The sequence below is a fragment of the Trachemys scripta genome, chromosome 12 (genome assembly GCF_013100865.1).
Source record: "Trachemys scripta elegans isolate TJP31775 chromosome 12, CAS_Tse_1.0, whole genome shotgun sequence".
NCBI lineage: Eukaryota > Metazoa > Chordata > Testudines > Emydidae > Trachemys > Trachemys scripta.
Window position 1 is genome coordinate 31,795,182 of NC_048309.1, and position 17,333 is coordinate 31,812,514.

Here is a 17,333-nt window from a genome sequence, read left to right on the forward strand (position 1 = left end):
GCATTGAAAACCCCTCTTCCCCCCAACCTAGGGCTACTGGGGAGAAGAAGAAAGTAAGACCTTTTACTTCTAGTTTAAATATCCAAATTTAACCTTTGACCTCTCTCTAGCGGTTGCTGCTGACCCGAATCTCGCGAGACTTTGAGCCTACGGGAAGGGAGCGTTCTTTGGCGGGGCCTATTCCTTATTCTCGCGATTGTTCTAGTATACTTCCGGGTGTGGTGTCTCGCGAGATTCGTGTGTCAAGGACGCGCTCAGCCTTGTTTGTTTTGTCTCAGTCTCGCGAGAGCCCGTGCAGCGGGCTCTGGGCGACCCCGTGTGTGAGTGCGCGGAGCTCCCGAGCAGCCAGACGCGGCAGGCGCCATTTCAGGGAGCAGTCGCCGCCGCCACAAGAGCTGGCCCGAAGCGGCCTTTAGTGTCCGAGCCGCCCCCCCACCTTTCGAGCCCCCCCTTTCTGAGGGACTCGCCGTCGCTGGGCCTATCCCCGCCCTTAGCGCCGCCGGATCTCGGGCACCTGAGCCAGAAGCGCAACCCACAGCAGCGCAGGTAACCGCGCGGCCCCCGCCCGCTCATGGCCGTCCAGTTGCGCGGCCGTGTTCGGCCCGGGGGCCTTTCCCGCCGCCGCATGTGGGGGGCCGCGGGCAGAGCCTCCCCTCCTGGCTGGGCCCTTTTACCCAGTTTTCTCCGGGAGGCCCTTGGGCCGTCTTCCCAGCCGGGCCTGTCTTCCCGGCGAGGCCCCTGGCTCGAAATCCCGGGGGCGGTGGGGGCTCAGCGGTTGTTACCCCCGCATTGGCGGTGGTGCTGGGGAGGCCGCAGCTGTTGGTCTGGCTGGGACTCTGGCTGTTCCCATAGCCACGTAGTTGGCGAGCTGGGCCTCGGCCCAGACTGTCCCTTGCGCAGCTGCTGCCGCCAAGGCCAGGAGCGCCCGGGGCACCGCCTGAGCGCCCCGCGTCTCACTGCGGGGAGAAGCTGCGCGAAGGACTCTCCGGGAAGTTGTTTCTGCTCGATTGGGATTTTAAATCCGGGTCTGGGCTGGCGGCGGGAGGGCGAGTGCCATGGGCGCCAAAGCTGGACTAAGCTAAGGGACGCTGGACAGTCTAAAATTAAATTGTATTTTGTTACCACCTATTGAACTTAAGTAGCAACATGTTGAGGAAAGGCAGGTTTGGCCTGGCCTTGGCCAGGAACACAATGTGTGTTTGTATCCATTATTAACTAATATTCCTAACAGGCCAAGTGGAGCTTTGGCCCCTTGAGGTAAACCCTGCACTCAACCCTAGTACCTTTCTTGACATAGTAACACGTGTGAAAACTAAAAACTGTTCTGTTTTGACTAGTGTCTTACCATGTTAACTAAACACATTGTAAGAAAATATATTTGTTTATTGGGGAATTCGGTGAAGATATTACAGCTCACAGTAAACACCCCAGAGACCTTACACAGGACTTCCAGCAAAACTAGGAAAGACTAGAATTAATATTTCTGAAATGGCTAAGGTGAAAAGTGAAGGTAGGGAACATCATCTAGGCCTCCTTTGTACATCATGAAGAAGCAAAAAAGGGGTAGGAGCACAATACAAAAATTACTTTGCAGTTTATAATTAAAGATTATACTGACAGTAAGGGCAGGGTTTGCACCCATTGCAGCATTGTGATTGGGTGCCCTGAAAAGGCCTTAGGGTTTTTTCAGTATAGAAATATCAGCGGTTACAAGTCTTTGTTTCCCTGTTCCCCTGTTTGGATGACTTGCTAGGGCTATTTTGCCATTCAACATGGTTTATGGAAAATAGGTACTGTGAAATAATGTTATTTTTCATGAGATTACAAATTTGGTAAAGGTAACTTTATAATTTCTGTAATGTTTGACTTGGTACTGTGTGTTGTTGTAGGCACGTTGGTCCCAGGATATCAGAGATACAAGATGGGTTAAGTAATATCTTTTATTGGACCAACTCCTGTTAGTGAGATAGACAAGCTTTTGAGCTTACTCAGAGCTCTTCCTCAGGTCTATGAAACTGTTCCCCACCAATGGTCCATCTAGCCTAATATCCTGTCTTCTGGCATTCAGGAATGAACAGAACAGGCAATCATCAAGTGATCCATCCCGTTGTCCACATCCAGCTTCTAGCGAACAGAGGCTAGAGACACTCAGATCATGGTGTTGCATCCCTGCCCATCCTCGCTAATAGCCATTGATGGACTTATCCTCTAGGAACTTACCTAGTTATTTTTTGAACCGTGTTATAGTTTTGGCCTTCACAACATGGCAAAAAGTTCCACAGGTTAACAATGCATTGTGAAGTACTTCCTTTTATTTGTTTTAAACCCGCTATTAATTTCAGAGTGACCCCTAGTTCTTGTGTTAGGAGAGGGAATAAATAACATTTCCTTATTCACTTTCTCCACACCAGTCTAGATTTTATAGACCTCTATCATATCCTCCCTTAATTGTCTCTTTTCCATGCTGAACAGTCCCAGTCTCTTAATCCCTCCTCATATGGAAGTTATTCCATACCCTTCATCCTTTGTTGTTGCCCTTCTCTGTACCTTTTCCAATTCCAATAGAACTTCTTTGAGGTGGGGCGACCGGATCTGCACGCGGTATTCAAGATGTGGGCGAACCATGAATTTATGTACAGGCATTATGATATTTTCTGTTCTATCTATCCCTTTCCTTGTCTGTTACTTTTTTTGACTGCGGTTGCACATTGAGCAGACCTTCTCACAGAACTATTCACAATGACTCCAAGATCTCTTTCTTGAATGGTAACTGCTAATTTAGATCCCATCACTTTGTATGTATAGCTGGGATTATGTTTTCTGAAGTGCGTTACTTTGCATTTATCACCACTGAATTTCATCTATTATTTTGTTGCCCAGTCATCCAGTTGGGTGAGCTCCCTTTGTAACTCTTTGCAGTCTGCTTTGGACTTAACTATCTTGGGTAATTGCAAATTTTGCCATGACTGTTTTTCCAGATCATTTATGAATATGTTGAACAGCACTGGTCTCCTGGGGGACACCACTATTTACCTCTCTCCATTCTGAAAGATGACCATTTATTCCTACCCTTTGCTTTCTGTCTTTTAACCAATTCAGCCAACCATGGAAGGACCTTCTCTTTCTGAAAATCCAAATACACTATCCACTGGATCACCCGTGTCCACGTTCAATGGGAATCATCATTGAAAGGAAGTGTTTCTAATGGGGTCCCACAATAATCTGTTCTTGGCCCAGTGCTAGTCAATGTCTGTGTCAATGATCTGGTTGAAAATATGAAATCATTGCTGATAAACTTTGCAGATAATGCCAAAGATTGGTGAAGTGGAAATAAGCATAGGTCACATTGATGGATTTGAATCTGTTGGGAAGTTGTATTTAAACAAATTTCTCTTAATACTGGTAAATGCAAAACCATATACATTTAGAAAAAACATATAAGCCATATTTACAGGATGGGGGACTGAAAAAGATAGAAGGAATCATGATGGATAACCAACTGAACATGAGCTGTTAATTAAATGCTGTGGATAGGAGCTAATGCTATCCTTGGATGTACAAAAGGAGAATATGGCATAGGAATGGGGAGGTAACTTTACTTCTGTATATGATGAGACTGCGATTGGTATACTGTGTCCAGTTTTGATATCCTCACTTCAAAAAGGATATTGGAAAAATTGAGGAGGCTTCAGGGAAGACAAGTAGTATGAGGACTGGAACACTTGCCTTGCAGTGAGTAATTTAAGGAATTCAATTTATTGTAGCTTGTAGAAGAGCAAGTTTTAAGAGATTTGGTCAGTCTAAAAGTATCGGGTGCTAAGGGCTCTTCAATCTAACAAAAGCATAACAAGACCCAAGGGCTGGAAGTTGAAAATCTAGATGACATTCAAACTGGAAATAAGGCACACATCATTGAACAACTTCCCAAGGGATGAAGTGAATTCTTCATCACTTGAAATCTTTAAATCAAGATTGGATGTCTTTCAAAGAGAAGCTCTAGTTCATCTGCAAATTATTGGGCTTGATTCAGGAAACACATGGATAAATTCTCTGGCCTGTGCTATGCATAATGGCACTTTCTGGCCTTGGAATCTATGAAACTTGGGCATTTGCAAAAATGTCCCTTCTCTGTTGCTTAGGTCTTGCTTCTTTTGGTAACTGGTGTCAAACCCTTCTTCAGTTTGGTGTTAGACCTGAATTTCTAATAAATAAGCATATTTCGGTGTAGGGAGAATCTTTCTGACATTCGTTGTCATGAAGAAGCAGGTGGCACACAGTTCTTTTCTTTGAACTTCATCTTCCATTCATAGCCATGACTTAGCTGGTGCTTATATTGCATTCCGTACTGTCAGCGTGCAGGTTACATTCCCACTGCAAGCTCCTTCCTGATTCTTCTCCATACGATGTTTCACACTCAGAATCATTTTAACAAGCTCCTTATTAGTATGTAGAGTTGGTCAATCGACTGGTCCAAAAATAATTGGTCAAATATTTTAAAGTGCTAACTTATTAGAACAGTAGTGAGTAAGACTATGGTTTCCAGTAGGCTTAGCCTTCGATGCATATGCCTAATTACAAGAAACAGGTTATTTAATTATTTTAACTTGGAAAATGTGAAACAATGAAATGAAGTTTTTAAAAAATGAAATAATTGCTAAAAAAAGTAGCAATGTTAACTTCATATTTAAATGTGAACAAGACTGAACAATTACAAAAGAAAAGAAAATGAAATTAAGTGGGAAACACATCTAGCAACGGTGAATTGGATTTAAATCATTATTTAAATCACTAGTTAGGAAGACTTAATTTAATCATGGATTTCTACATAAAAGTGCATTCTTGTTGGTTGTTATATATTCTTCACATATTCTATCAGAGATAGATGTAGGTTCCATTTTTAGAAGGTACACACTATACATTTTTAAAGTGATTTATTTTGAAAACATTTCAGATTAGTTTTATAGCTATATCAGAAAATGAATTGTTAATTCATTTACCAAAGGTAATGGAAGCAGATAGTTCACCTCCCAATGACTTCATAAATATCTCCAATTCAACAGGTTAGTCATTAATATTTGGAGGATTTTATTGCCATGCTGTATTAGGACAGAACATCACCAAACAGACATTTAAATTGCTTTATTTAACTAAAACAACAACTTTATGTATTCTTTTTTTTTTTCAACAGCAAACATAATTTAACAAAACAAGTATAAGTCTTTTTTAATTTAGTTAAACATTCAAGTTTTTTAAAATCAGGTTTGTTTTTGTTAAAAATGTTTTTAACTAAAATAGTAAAACTAAATATATATTTAAAAAAAAATTAAATCGACCATGTCAGTCAGCCAGGTCAACATGATAAACTTAGTTGTCTTTACCTTCATTTTCCTGTTTGTTCATAATCTGGAAAAGAAAAACAAGCTTTCCTGCTTTTTCAGGTTCCAAACAATTTCTCAATTTCTAATGAATTAGTCCAGAGGAAGAAAATATTCTTTCTACACCAGATGATGATGATACTGGTGTTAAAAGTGAGATTATGGCTTCAGCAGTCTTTTAATCCAAGTGCTTAAGTGACTTCCAAAAGTTCACTGGTGTGACTTTCTTTAAAACATCGTCAGCAAACACCCTTAGCTCTGAAGTTTGTTTATATTTGGCATTGTGGCGGGATGATTGCTGGATTTCCATGTCATAGCCAACTCCTCTTCAGCAGTTAAGGTTTGACCCTGGTACCGAGCATTGAGACTATTTGCAAGAAAATGAGCTGCAGATAGTGCTTCTCCAATTTGTTTTTTTAATGCTTGTAATTTAACTTTGCATATTTCTCTTTTTAAGATTTCACTCAGTTCCTTCCAAATTTCAACAGCGTCAGCAATAAAACCGCTATTGCCCTGCATTTTGTTCAAGGCTACAGAAATAGGCTTCAGGGTACTCAGCATGTGTTCAACATTTCTCTTAAGCCCAATGTTGAGAACTTTGGCTGTGACAGTGCCATCTATTTTTTCACGATTTTGTTCAACAAACTGTCATCAGATTAGGCCAGTTCTTGATATAGTGCTCAAAACAGTCCACTACTGAGTTCCATCACACGTCTTGTAGGAGAGTTAGCTTGGTTCCTCCCACTTTTTTCAGAGCAGGTGCATCAAATGAGCACTGCAACCGTATGTTATTAGCTCTGGACTCTCTTCTAAATACTTTCTTCTCATCTTGGATACGTTTGCAGCATAGTCTGTGACCAAGCTGCGTACTAGACATTTGACATTTTTTTTACCATTTGTTATAGCTTTTACTGCTACTTCTTGTAAGTATTCTGCTGTGTGTGCATTTCCTGGTGTATCAATTGTTTCTGTAAGGAAGACATTCCCTTCTTCTGTTGTCACACAAGCACATACAACATGATCATTATGGACATTGCTCTACCCATCAAGATTCAGGTTCACAATTTCACCCTCTAGACCTTTAGCACACTGCTCAGTTTCTCTGTCATACACTTTATCCAGCAATTTGCCTGCGACATCTGCTCTGTTGGGTGGGCTGTATCCTGGTCTTAATGACTGAACCATATTAATGAAGTGTGGGTTCTCAATCATACGGAAAGGAGAGTTTGTTGCATAAATAAACAGGGCAGTTTTTTCAGCAGTTACCTGTTTTTCTAATTTGCTGGTTTTTATCACAAACTTATCTGTGGTTGTTTCTGGATGATGGAGATTTTTTTTTTCTTTTTGCTACAGGTGATATACTGTGGCTATGTGACATACATGATGTGACTGAAACACTATCATTGGCAGATAACTCTGAAACTATAGAAAATGGTGGTGATCTCTTGAAGGTGGATAGTCTTCAGAATCCTGTATGTTGAGGATGGATTCTCGTAAACAAAATAAGTCAATGCAGTTATTTAATTATTATTACCATACTGCTCATTTAGTATTACTCATTGCATTCACTGACACTCAGTACTACTTTAAAGGTGAAGTTGCAAAAGGAAGATCTGCCTATTTCAGCTATTTATATTTTATCACAACTGCATCTAAAATGAAAATACCATAGAGTAACAACTATATTTTTTTCTCAAACATGAGAATTCAAGAATAGTCCAGAAGGAAGACAGGCAGTCCTTAACAAAGAAGTAGGAAATAAAAAAGTTAACCAACCTGAAGATCCTGCATGTTCAGAGATGTTCCTTTCATCATCTTCAAGGCAGCTTCCTCCTGAGAAGGAACACTTCTCATGATGTTGTTTCATTCGGGCAACCAGGCCTTGCATTTCTTTGTTGCACTGTTTGCATTTTGCATGCATGCCTGTCTTACCCACAGGTAGAGGAACTTCATTTAAAATATTCTCAAACTGGGTCTCTCTTACGGCCTGCTGCTGTTATAGATTTTTCCTTCTAGTGAGAGAATACGATAGATCTCAAATCAATGAAGGCTACACTCAGAAAGACCTCCAGACTTCTGGAATATTCTACTCAAAAAGTTTCACATTTGTTTCTGCTCCCTGTTCCCTGCCTTCTCATATTTATCTCCAGATGACCTCTCCTTGTTCAGATCTATTCCGCCCCAACAATCTTCTATTAATTGAACTTTTTGAAACTTTGCACTTTTAGAGAGAGGTAAAGGATTGATTGGGTACACAAATTTGCAGAGGGACAATAGAGTTGAGGTCTGTTATTTCTCACCTCTATATATTTAATTATGTATTTATTTAAAAACATTTTTGCTGTTAACAAGCATGTTACCTCTGGAGACACAAATCCACAATTTAAGAACTGCAAACCTAAGCATCTCTGATGACAAGTTTCAGAGTAGCAGCCGTGTTAGTCTGTATCCGCAAAAAGAACAGGAGTACTTGTGGCACCTTAGAGACTAACAGATTTATTAGAGCATAAGCTTTTGTGGACTACAGCCCACTTCTTCGGATGCATCTCTGATGGTATCTTCTAGACTGAGTACTGAGTCCCATTGGGTAGATAGAAAGATTAACCTAAATCAGTGGTTCCCAAACTTTAACAATCTGTGAACCCATTTCACTAAAATGTCAAGTCTCACGAACCCCCTCCTATAAATGAATATTTCCAGGGATTTTCTCCTTTACCTGAGTATAAATTATAAAAGCAGTGATCTTGGAAATATAAAATTTGTTTTTATGATGTGCTTATTACACACTATTATTATTATTTATCATTACAGTATTTTTATTACATTATGAAAATGGCAACACTCTTCCAAGATCTCACTTTCATAGCTTGTATCACTTTGAATAAGCCTGTTATAAGACAAGGCTCCTATGTTTCATCGCATATCGGATGTGAAACAGCATGAAGGTATTTAAGAAGCCAACTCAGAGTTCCTCCTTCACAAGCATTCAAGATCTCGAGCAGTCCAGACAAACAATGCACGTTACAACAAAGCTTAAACTTGTTCTTCATAATAATTTTACAAACAATACTAGCTGCCTATTTAATTTTAAAAACAGCAAAAAAATTCCATTTCTTATAAGGAGTCTTGAAGTTTAAATCTCCTCAGCGTGATAGATATGTTTTTCTTTGATCTGCTTAACTCTTAGAAGTCCAGGGGCTCCGGGTTGCTGGACCTGTGCTGCCCAGGGTCCCCAGGGACAGCTCTGTCCACTATTAGGGAATTTTTCCCTGAGAACCCCCTGTAACATTTCGCAAACCCCAGTTTGGGAACCACTGACCTAAATAATTTATACAGAAGCCCCTGGAACTGCATAAGATTGGGTCCCTAATCCATGAACTATTGGAACTCATTTACAAAACTTTTCTTAAACATTATATGAATATATTATTTCATACTATAGAATTTATAATCCCTATTCCATGATGAGATATCTTTGAGCTATAATGTATCTTAATTAAAACTACCTTCGTTTTTTTCTCAAAGCATTTTATCAGAAAAATCCAATTTAAATCAAAAATCGATTTTTTATTTATAAAAAAAACATTGGTTTTTATCCACCCAGTATAGCAATTATAAAAGAAAAAGTTTAAATGCACTTATGTTAGGTAGGCAGCTTAATGGCAGTACGCCTTTTCTCTTTGCATTTGGAGAGGAAGTTTAATTATTGTGAACCCTTCTCCCCCTTTTTTCCTTTTGATTAATTTCTGTATTTGTCTAGTCAGTTTAGCTTGTATGCTCTTGAGGGCAGGGATGGCATCTTTTAACTTTTTTAATGTGCTTTGTAAACTGCCATATGCCGTGATGTCCTTGCATACAAATAGATATTCATTCATACATATGCACAATGTTTGTTCTAGAAGATTCCAGCCAATCAAGATACTCAGCTTTCAGTTAGTTCACCTTTTTCCCCAATATGTGGCATTAGCGTGTATAAAGTGATCAGACATTTATATAGGCTTGTTAATAGATAACAAACATCATGATGCAGTCAAAAAGGTAGGCCTCAGGGCATTCTTGATGGAATATTTAACAGTATTTGACAGTGGTCAGTTGACCAGCTTGCCAAGTCTGTTAGTATGCATTGTAACTAAAAATCATTTTGTGAATTTGGGGTCTTCCCAACGTTGGCTTTGTCACCAACAGTACAAGTGCCTTGGGAGCTATTAGAGATTGATATAGTTTATGGGCTTTTTTCCTGTCTGATGCATTTTGCTCTTCCTTTCAGGTGTCCTGAAAAATGGCTGACGATATTGATATTGAAGCAATGCTTGAGGCTCCTTACAAGAAGGTGAGAAAAATGTGCCAGTGAGGTGTTGTACTTACCTTAATTTAGCCTTATTCATGAAACTACTGCTGAACTGTAAACTAACATCCCTGGAGCCCTCATGATTTATCTTATTGGAGATGCATTACATGTAACTTGCAAATAAATATATACTGTTAATGTAATTATATTGTGCAGTAGTTTCACTTCAGCGTGATGAATAAATGCCCATCTATCTCTCTTTGTAGACTTGCCTAACGATATCTCACCTCTACTCCCATGAATTCACCTTTGATTCCAGTGTGAACTGTCAATCATAAGGTAGTAATTGAGTGACGTATCGCTGTACCGTGGTCCCCTAGGTAAAAAAACAAACAAACAAAAAACAATTACTCGCCTAAAATTGCCAGCTCCAGTTTGGTATAGCAACAAGGTGAATGCAGTGTTTGGGAAAATAGCAGGGTTCCAAGAATAACCTTTTCACCAGTCCGTGGCAAGTAAATCTTTAAATAGTCTGCTCAGTGCAAGAGGCGTGACCATTATTTTTAACATAGAAGACTGGTGATGGTTAATCTTTTAACAGGGCAGATGGAAATGAATTGCTGAGTGAAAGAACTTTCCAAAATTCTTGGATCCCTGAATAGATACATTCTTAGCAAGTAAAAGACAGTATCACAGTCTGCAGTGTCATTCTAAAAATAGCCGTTGTACTCTTCTGTTTTAGTTGTTCAATTAGGAACTACCAATTTTGACACAAAATTCTGTTAACTTCTGAATGACTAGAATAGTGATGTACTTAGTCTCCTTAACAGGCAGCAAATGTATACTGTCTTTTTTTCGTTTTTTCACCAATTGGTGGTGAAAGTGTTAACATTATGCATGCATTAGCACTGGTTTCACAAGAAATGTGTATAAACTTGAAATAATTTAGCAGTTGTACTCATGGTGTAGCTGGAGTGATTAAACTGTAGAATAAATATAACAGCTACTGTTAGTTTATTTTGGAGTGTTTAGCACAACCATGTGGTATCAGTTTTGGATGAGCATTTGTAAGCTTTAAACACTGTATATTTAGTTTTATGTAATATTTAGCAGTTACGTAAAATCTTGAAGAGATAGTCATAATTTGTAATGTTAAGATTCTTGTGTCCTAGTTTAACATGGATATTTTCCATGTAAACAGGTATGGAAATAGGGAATGTTTAGGCTGGACTGGTGGATTTTTGATGACTTTCTTGGGAGTCGACGTTACTAAAGCAGTGTGAATCCCTGTTTGCTTCAGGGCGAGATGTGTGACAGAGGTGGCATCAAGCTCTTACAACCCTCCAACGAAAATGAGCGAAGATCTCAGGAATGGCATCGGTCACAAGAAATCGATAGTGGCTGGCTGCTAGCATGGCCACTTGGGGCTTAGGCAGAGATATAGCCTTGGTACTGATCAAAGGGATCATAGCACATGAAAAATGCTTAAACCTGAAACTTCCTCTTACATTTTATAGAAATAACATTTAACCACTTGAGTGCTGAAATCTACAGGATAATTTACTATCTAAATCATGTAAGGAAGTATCTACAATTTAATATATTTTTAAAAACTGTAATTTCTTGTATTTTATAATTGTATGTCTTAAATGTAAACAGCAAAGTGGTTAAACATGCCTACTTAAATTTTTATAGCTTTCCATATTAAACTATAAACACGTAATTTAGTATTAAAATTTTTGTTTTGTATTTTCTTATTCCTATTCCCTTTACCCTTTGACCACTTGAAATGTTACCACTTCGTCCTCACGATGTTCTTCTATCAACCCTGCTTAGGATGAGAACAAATTGAGCAGTGCCAATGGCCATGAAGAGCGCAGCAAGAAGTAAGTGTTTATCTGTATATTGACATTTCTAGGGAACTCTGTCAAGTATTCTTTGTTTTTACTTTTTAGTGTATGTAGTACTGTCAAAGAAAATAAAATGGAAATCCTTCCGTGTTTGTCTTTTGCTGTTTATGGCATTCCAAACAAATATGACTACCTCTTACACAGTTGATATCCGTGGTATAAATTTTCAATTAATGGTGTCCCTTTTTAAAAAAAAAAAAAAAAAAAGAAAGAAAATGTAAACTAGAACAGTTTTGAGGGCTTAAAGATAATGACACTGTCCCTCTAAGATACTATGCTATCAGTGAGTTTTATATATTTTGGGTTAATTTGTGAAATAATTGTAATTACATTTGTGCACTAATTATATGAATTTGAAGGACTTGTGGTTCAGAGAAATTCAATGGCCTCAAGTTCTAACTGGGAAATCTCATAGAAATGTGGTCACATGTGTTGGCCAGTATCAGGCTAATACAGTTTTAACTCCTTTCAACACTTTATTCCTTGAATTAGTATTGTGTGTAAAAAGCTATTGTTTGAATGAATTTTCTCTCTTCTCCCCAAACCAAAATAACTAACAAACATGTATAAAGTAGAACAAATCTGGAGAGAATTAATTGTATTTATCTCCTCCAGGAGAGACTTATCAGTGTATTTTGTTCGCCTTGTCAGTATCCTGATTGATACTGTTGACCTGTATAGGCAAGGACCATGCGCTCTGCAATGAGAGAAACCCAAGGAAAGCTTCCCCTACAAAACAGTCAAGCTTTTGGAGTTAAACAGAAAACACTTAAAAATTCAAATATGTAAAATAAGATTACTTAAATTACAAACACATATTTTGATTAAAATATTTGATATTTGCTGTAGGTCGTAGGAGAAAAGTGAAGTTTGGCTCTGTTCTGAAGAGAAATTTGGACACACATTTAAATATTTCTTTTTAAAAAAAGGCTTCATTGGATTCCAGGTTTGTGTGTCAGACTCGAAGGTCAGATGTGCATTGGTCACAAGTAAAAAGATGGATTTTCTAACTTACAGCTTAGCCTGGGATCTGAAAGTTAAGCTATATTTTTTTTGTTTGTTTTTGTATATCTTTATTGCTAAAATATACATTGGGTTAAATTCAGCTACCTGTGTAACAGCAGAAATTGGCCTTGCATTAGAAATTTAATTGTGTGAGCTAGAACGGTCTTTAGCTTGCTGTCCCATAACTGCGGTGGCTGAGTCAAAGTGCCATTTTTACATAGATGCTCTTCTGACTAAACCACACTTTAAGGGGTTCCAGTATATCCCATGTTGACTGTGAATAGTATTTTGGGGCTTTGTACAACCAGACCTGAATCCCCAGGTGGTATGGGCATTTCTCAATTAGATATTTCTGGTTTGAGTCCAAGTCCCTTGGTGCTGAAGACCGAGATAAGGTAGAGAAATAAGAGGGGACTCTTAAGAGCCTACCTCAGTACAACACACTGTGCAATCAGAAGAATGCTGATAACTGAGGAGTCTTATTATTCTGACTTGTGACCAGGCTAGAGCAAGTTTAGGCCAATAGTCCTTTACAGTGGTTGAATGTCCAACTTCCAGATGAACAAGCCTTCACTATCTCTATCTGGAGCTTGGGCCAACACTACAGTAATGATTTCCTTGTAAGCTAGGTGTCATTCCGTGGACAAAATACTTGTTATACTTACTGAAGACTAGCTGCAAATATTGCTCAATATTGCTCAGTGGTTCACATGTTTGATGTGGACAAGTGTAACAGTCGTTTGGAAACATAACAGTATTAATATACCATGGAGCTAAGGATTTGTCATGAATGGAGCTTTGCCAACTGATGGAGTCGTAGGTGGAACATGTTTGTCTGATCTACTCACCATCTGCTGCCACTAATTGTTAAAATCACAGGCATGAGTGAACTTCTGTGATCTGAGGCCACAGTTTGTTGATCAGTGTTGCCTCACTGGACAGAGTAAAAGACTTCTCAAAGTTCATTTTGTGCATAAGATAGCACAACAGCAATTTGTCCATCCCTCTTTCACACTAGAGAAATAAAGGGACACTCAACTCAGTCTAATCAATTTTTAAACAACTTCAGGTACAAAACTTGTGTCTGAGGCCCTCTGTCTATGTTGTGAGTATTACTGTCAGATTTTTCTGTCTTAGAATGTTTCTGTTTCTTGTTGCAGTGTGAAAGACTCACCTGGACAAAAGAATAAAATCACTGATGGGATAGACTAATTTTCTCAGAACTGAAATCATGTCTTCTCTATCTGGAAAGTGCCTTATGGGTATAGGCACTACTGCAAAAAACAAATCCAACTATTAGAGCCTGGCAAATCTGCGGATATCCACTTGATATCCGCATCCATGGGCCATGTTTGCCGATAACGGATCTGATGCGGTTACGAATTTTGTATCTGCGCATGGTTCTACCAGCTATCACTCCACAACAGTGTTTATACCGCAGTATTGTTAAATGCACAAAGTATATGGAAACATTTTTTTAGTCTGTTCTTGGTTGTAACAATTCTGGGTATTAGTTTAAGTGATAAGTTTAAAAAAAAATTGAAAAATAGTGTTAAGTTTTTCTGCTCCTGATGAGATTCTGAATGAGCAAGCCTGTGGTATCTTGTTTTTTTGGATTAATGAAACCAATTCCTCACTTTTTTAACAGAGGTATTGCTTTAATTATTGCCTCAGCAGTAGCTGGATGGTGATGGAATGTGCTGCTTCTTTGTATTATGGTAGTGCCAAAAGACCCTTACTTAGAGCGGGGCCTCATTGCATTGTGTCTTAGCCTAATTCATAGTAAGACATCCCTGCCCAATAAGAGCTTACAGTCATTCTAAATAGAGAAGACTGTCAAAAGATGGAATGGGAAACCTCAGTACAGAGAAGTAAAGTGACTAATACTAAATGGAAGGGATTTTCTGAAGTGCAGTAACGTATGCTTCCCCAATGTTCTTGCTGTGTGCCATGTTTTACACACTTGTGAAGGACAGTGGAGAGTTTCCCTACTGAGAGCATTGGAAATAAGATCTTGCATTATTTAACAGTCAAAAACTGCTGTTGAGAGTGAAACACTGCAGTAGCTACTAGGAATGATAGCCATATTTTGTTAGTTGCAGAAAGATGAAGATGCTGCTTGATCATATGTACTGAAAACAATGCATAATGTGAGGCAGTGTATTTGAGAGGGAGGGAAAGAGAGGGTAGAAGTGATGGATGGATGGCCACTCAGTGTTCGGTACTATTCCTTGAGTAGTAGCATTTTCATTTGGGGGAAGGGGGAGGAAGGAGGGAGATTTGTTGCATAGCTTCCTTATTGTATTATGTAGCTTGAAAATTAAACAGGGAAATTTATTACTGTTTCATAGGGATTCTGTCTGAGTCAGAGTAATATGTTGAGGAGCCAGAAAATGTAGGTAAAGAAGATGATGGCGGAGAGGATGAAACAGTTGAGACAATTTGTCATTTCATACATTTGGATGTGTTGCTAGTGGTCAGCAGTTCTGTTGCAGTGGTTGGTGACTGCTTCTGACTGTTGCAGCCTCTCACTTCTTCTTCATGCTCATGTTTGCACTTTTGATCCTGCTGCTATATACTATTTGAGAAAATTCCTCTTTTGCCACCAACAGCTTCTGTGGGTTTTGCTCTTCCAAGGCTTTCTTCTTGTTCCCTTTAACAAAGCACTTTTTAGTAAAGTTTTTACAATTTTTCACTCGATTTGATTAGTTTAAAATAGACCATTATGGTTGATGTACTCTTCTGTTGAGCCTGTAGCATTTCTGTTAAAATAAAAAGAAACAGCTAGTTTCACCTAATTACATGAAAGAATGGAATGAGCAGTCAAGTTTTGTGATTAAATCCAAGATAGTGTCCTTTTAGTACAAATAACTATCAGCTTAAAAAAAATCTCACTTCCCTCTGATTTTATTTATAACATCTAAGATTACTGTAAATTAAAGATTAAAGCTGCTCTTCTTTCATTTTTCTTTGTGCATTTGGCAGTGTTTTGCATATAGCTAGTTTCACTGTTCCCTGAGGGTGTGAGAGTGCGTAGGTTGGTTTGTGTTTGGGTTTTTTGGGAGGGGTTAGTTGCTCTGTTGCTCCATAGTTAAGATAGAAGTTAATTCACTGACCTTGCTGATAAAGTGTTTTGAGATCTACTGATGAAAAGTGATAATTGAGAGCTGGGTATTATTCTTCTAATCCACCTTTGTCTCTTTCTATGCAAAATTATTTTATAGCTAATTAGATATGTCTGGTTGGCATTATTGAGAGATTCCTTCTGTTTTGGGGTAGATTCGTTGCTGGGGAAGTGAAGGGAGGAAAAGGAAAGTAGATGGGGAGGGGAGTTTTAGTATAAATGTCATGTATAAACAATCTGGCCTTTTTCTGAATCCTGTGCTGTGGTGGGTTCTAAGAGTGCGGGGCCGGGGAGAGGACAGTGGTGAGAAACAAATCCAGGAAGTATTAGAGATAATCTAGATATAATAGGCATCGCAGAAAGTTGGTGGAATGAGGATAATCAATGAGATAGTAATACCAGGGTACAAAATATTTCGGAAGGACAGAACAGGTCTTGCTGGTTGGCAGAGTGGCACTATATGTTAAAGAAAGCATAGAATCAAATCTTAAATGAACCAAACTGTAGCACAGAATCTCTATGGGTAGTAATTCCATGCTCTAATAATGAGCATATAGCAGTAGGGAGATATTACCGACCATCTGACCAGGATGGTGTTAGTTGCAGCAATCATGACTGTGGATCACAGTAGTTGAATCTTTGTGCGAATGGGGTCAATTTTCTGCCTGTAAATAGATCGAAGTGACTGTTGTCAGGATGATAGCCATTCATTAGAACTGGAAGTAAGTAGCCAAGACACCCAAGTTTAGGTAAGTATCAGAGGATGTATGACAGTGATAGAGGGGGATGTTATAAGGGTGGAGTTCTTCAAAGTGCTTCCTTCTGACTACCATCCTCACCTCAGTGTTGCCTGGGTTCAGCTTTCGCCAATTGGTCTTCATCCAGTTGCTGATTTTGGCAAAGTGTGGAAAAAGATGGGAGACTGATGTAAAGAAGATGTAGAGCTGGCCATTGTTGTCATTTCAGCTGTGTTTTCTCACTAGCTGTCAGTGGTTTCATGAAGATATTGGAGAGTGTGGATTGCAGGAGGGTGTGATGACTGAGGTATAACTTAAGAGTAGTTTTAAAAGGACACAATAAACTTAAAAAATCTAGACATTTCTAAAAAATGTTTGTTTTGGATATTCCTGTGAAATCCATCGTCTTGGTTTTATAATTGTCCTGTCTCCCAATGGCTTTTCTCTTTGTTGCTGCATGAAAGGTCGACAAAAGAGGAGAGTGAAACAGACTACAGTGTTTTGAAATGAAACAGAAAGTAGGGCTGTCAAGCGATTAAAAAATTAACCGCGATTAATCGCACTGTTAATAGAATACCATTTATTTAAATATTTTTAGTTTTCTACATTTTCAAATATATGGATTTCAATTACAACACAGAATACAAAGTGTACCGTGCTCACTTTATATTTATTTTTGATTACAAGTATTTGCTCTGTAAAAAAAAAAAAAAAAAAAAATTGTAATTTTTAATTCACCTAATATAGGTACTGTAGTGCAATCTCTTCATCATGAAAGTTGAACTTACAAATGTAGAATTATGTACAAAAAAAGTCATTCAAAAATAAAACAATGTAAAACTTTAGAGCCTACAAGTCCACTCAGTCCTACTTCTTGTTCAGCCAATCGCCGAG

General features: G+C 38.6%; 1 protein-coding gene across 2 annotated transcripts in view; it reads left to right on the forward strand.

Annotated features, from left to right (window-relative positions):
- The first annotated feature begins 315 nt into the window (after positions 1–315).
- RBM39 (RNA binding motif protein 39) overlaps positions 316–17,333 on the forward strand; it is a 48,978-nt gene continuing 31,960 nt past the window's right edge. Inside the window, exons 1-3 of one of the 2 annotated variants that reach the window (XM_034787570.1) lie at positions 316–546; positions 9,643–9,705; positions 11,500–11,549. In XM_034787570.1, coding sequence (XP_034643461.1) covers positions 9,655–9,705; positions 11,500–11,549 — 101 coding nt within the window. In that variant the 5' untranslated portion in view covers positions 316–546; positions 9,643–9,654. The remainder of the gene's footprint in view (positions 547–9,642; positions 9,706–11,499; positions 11,550–17,333) is intronic. The other variant, XM_034787569.1, reaches the window with a different exon arrangement.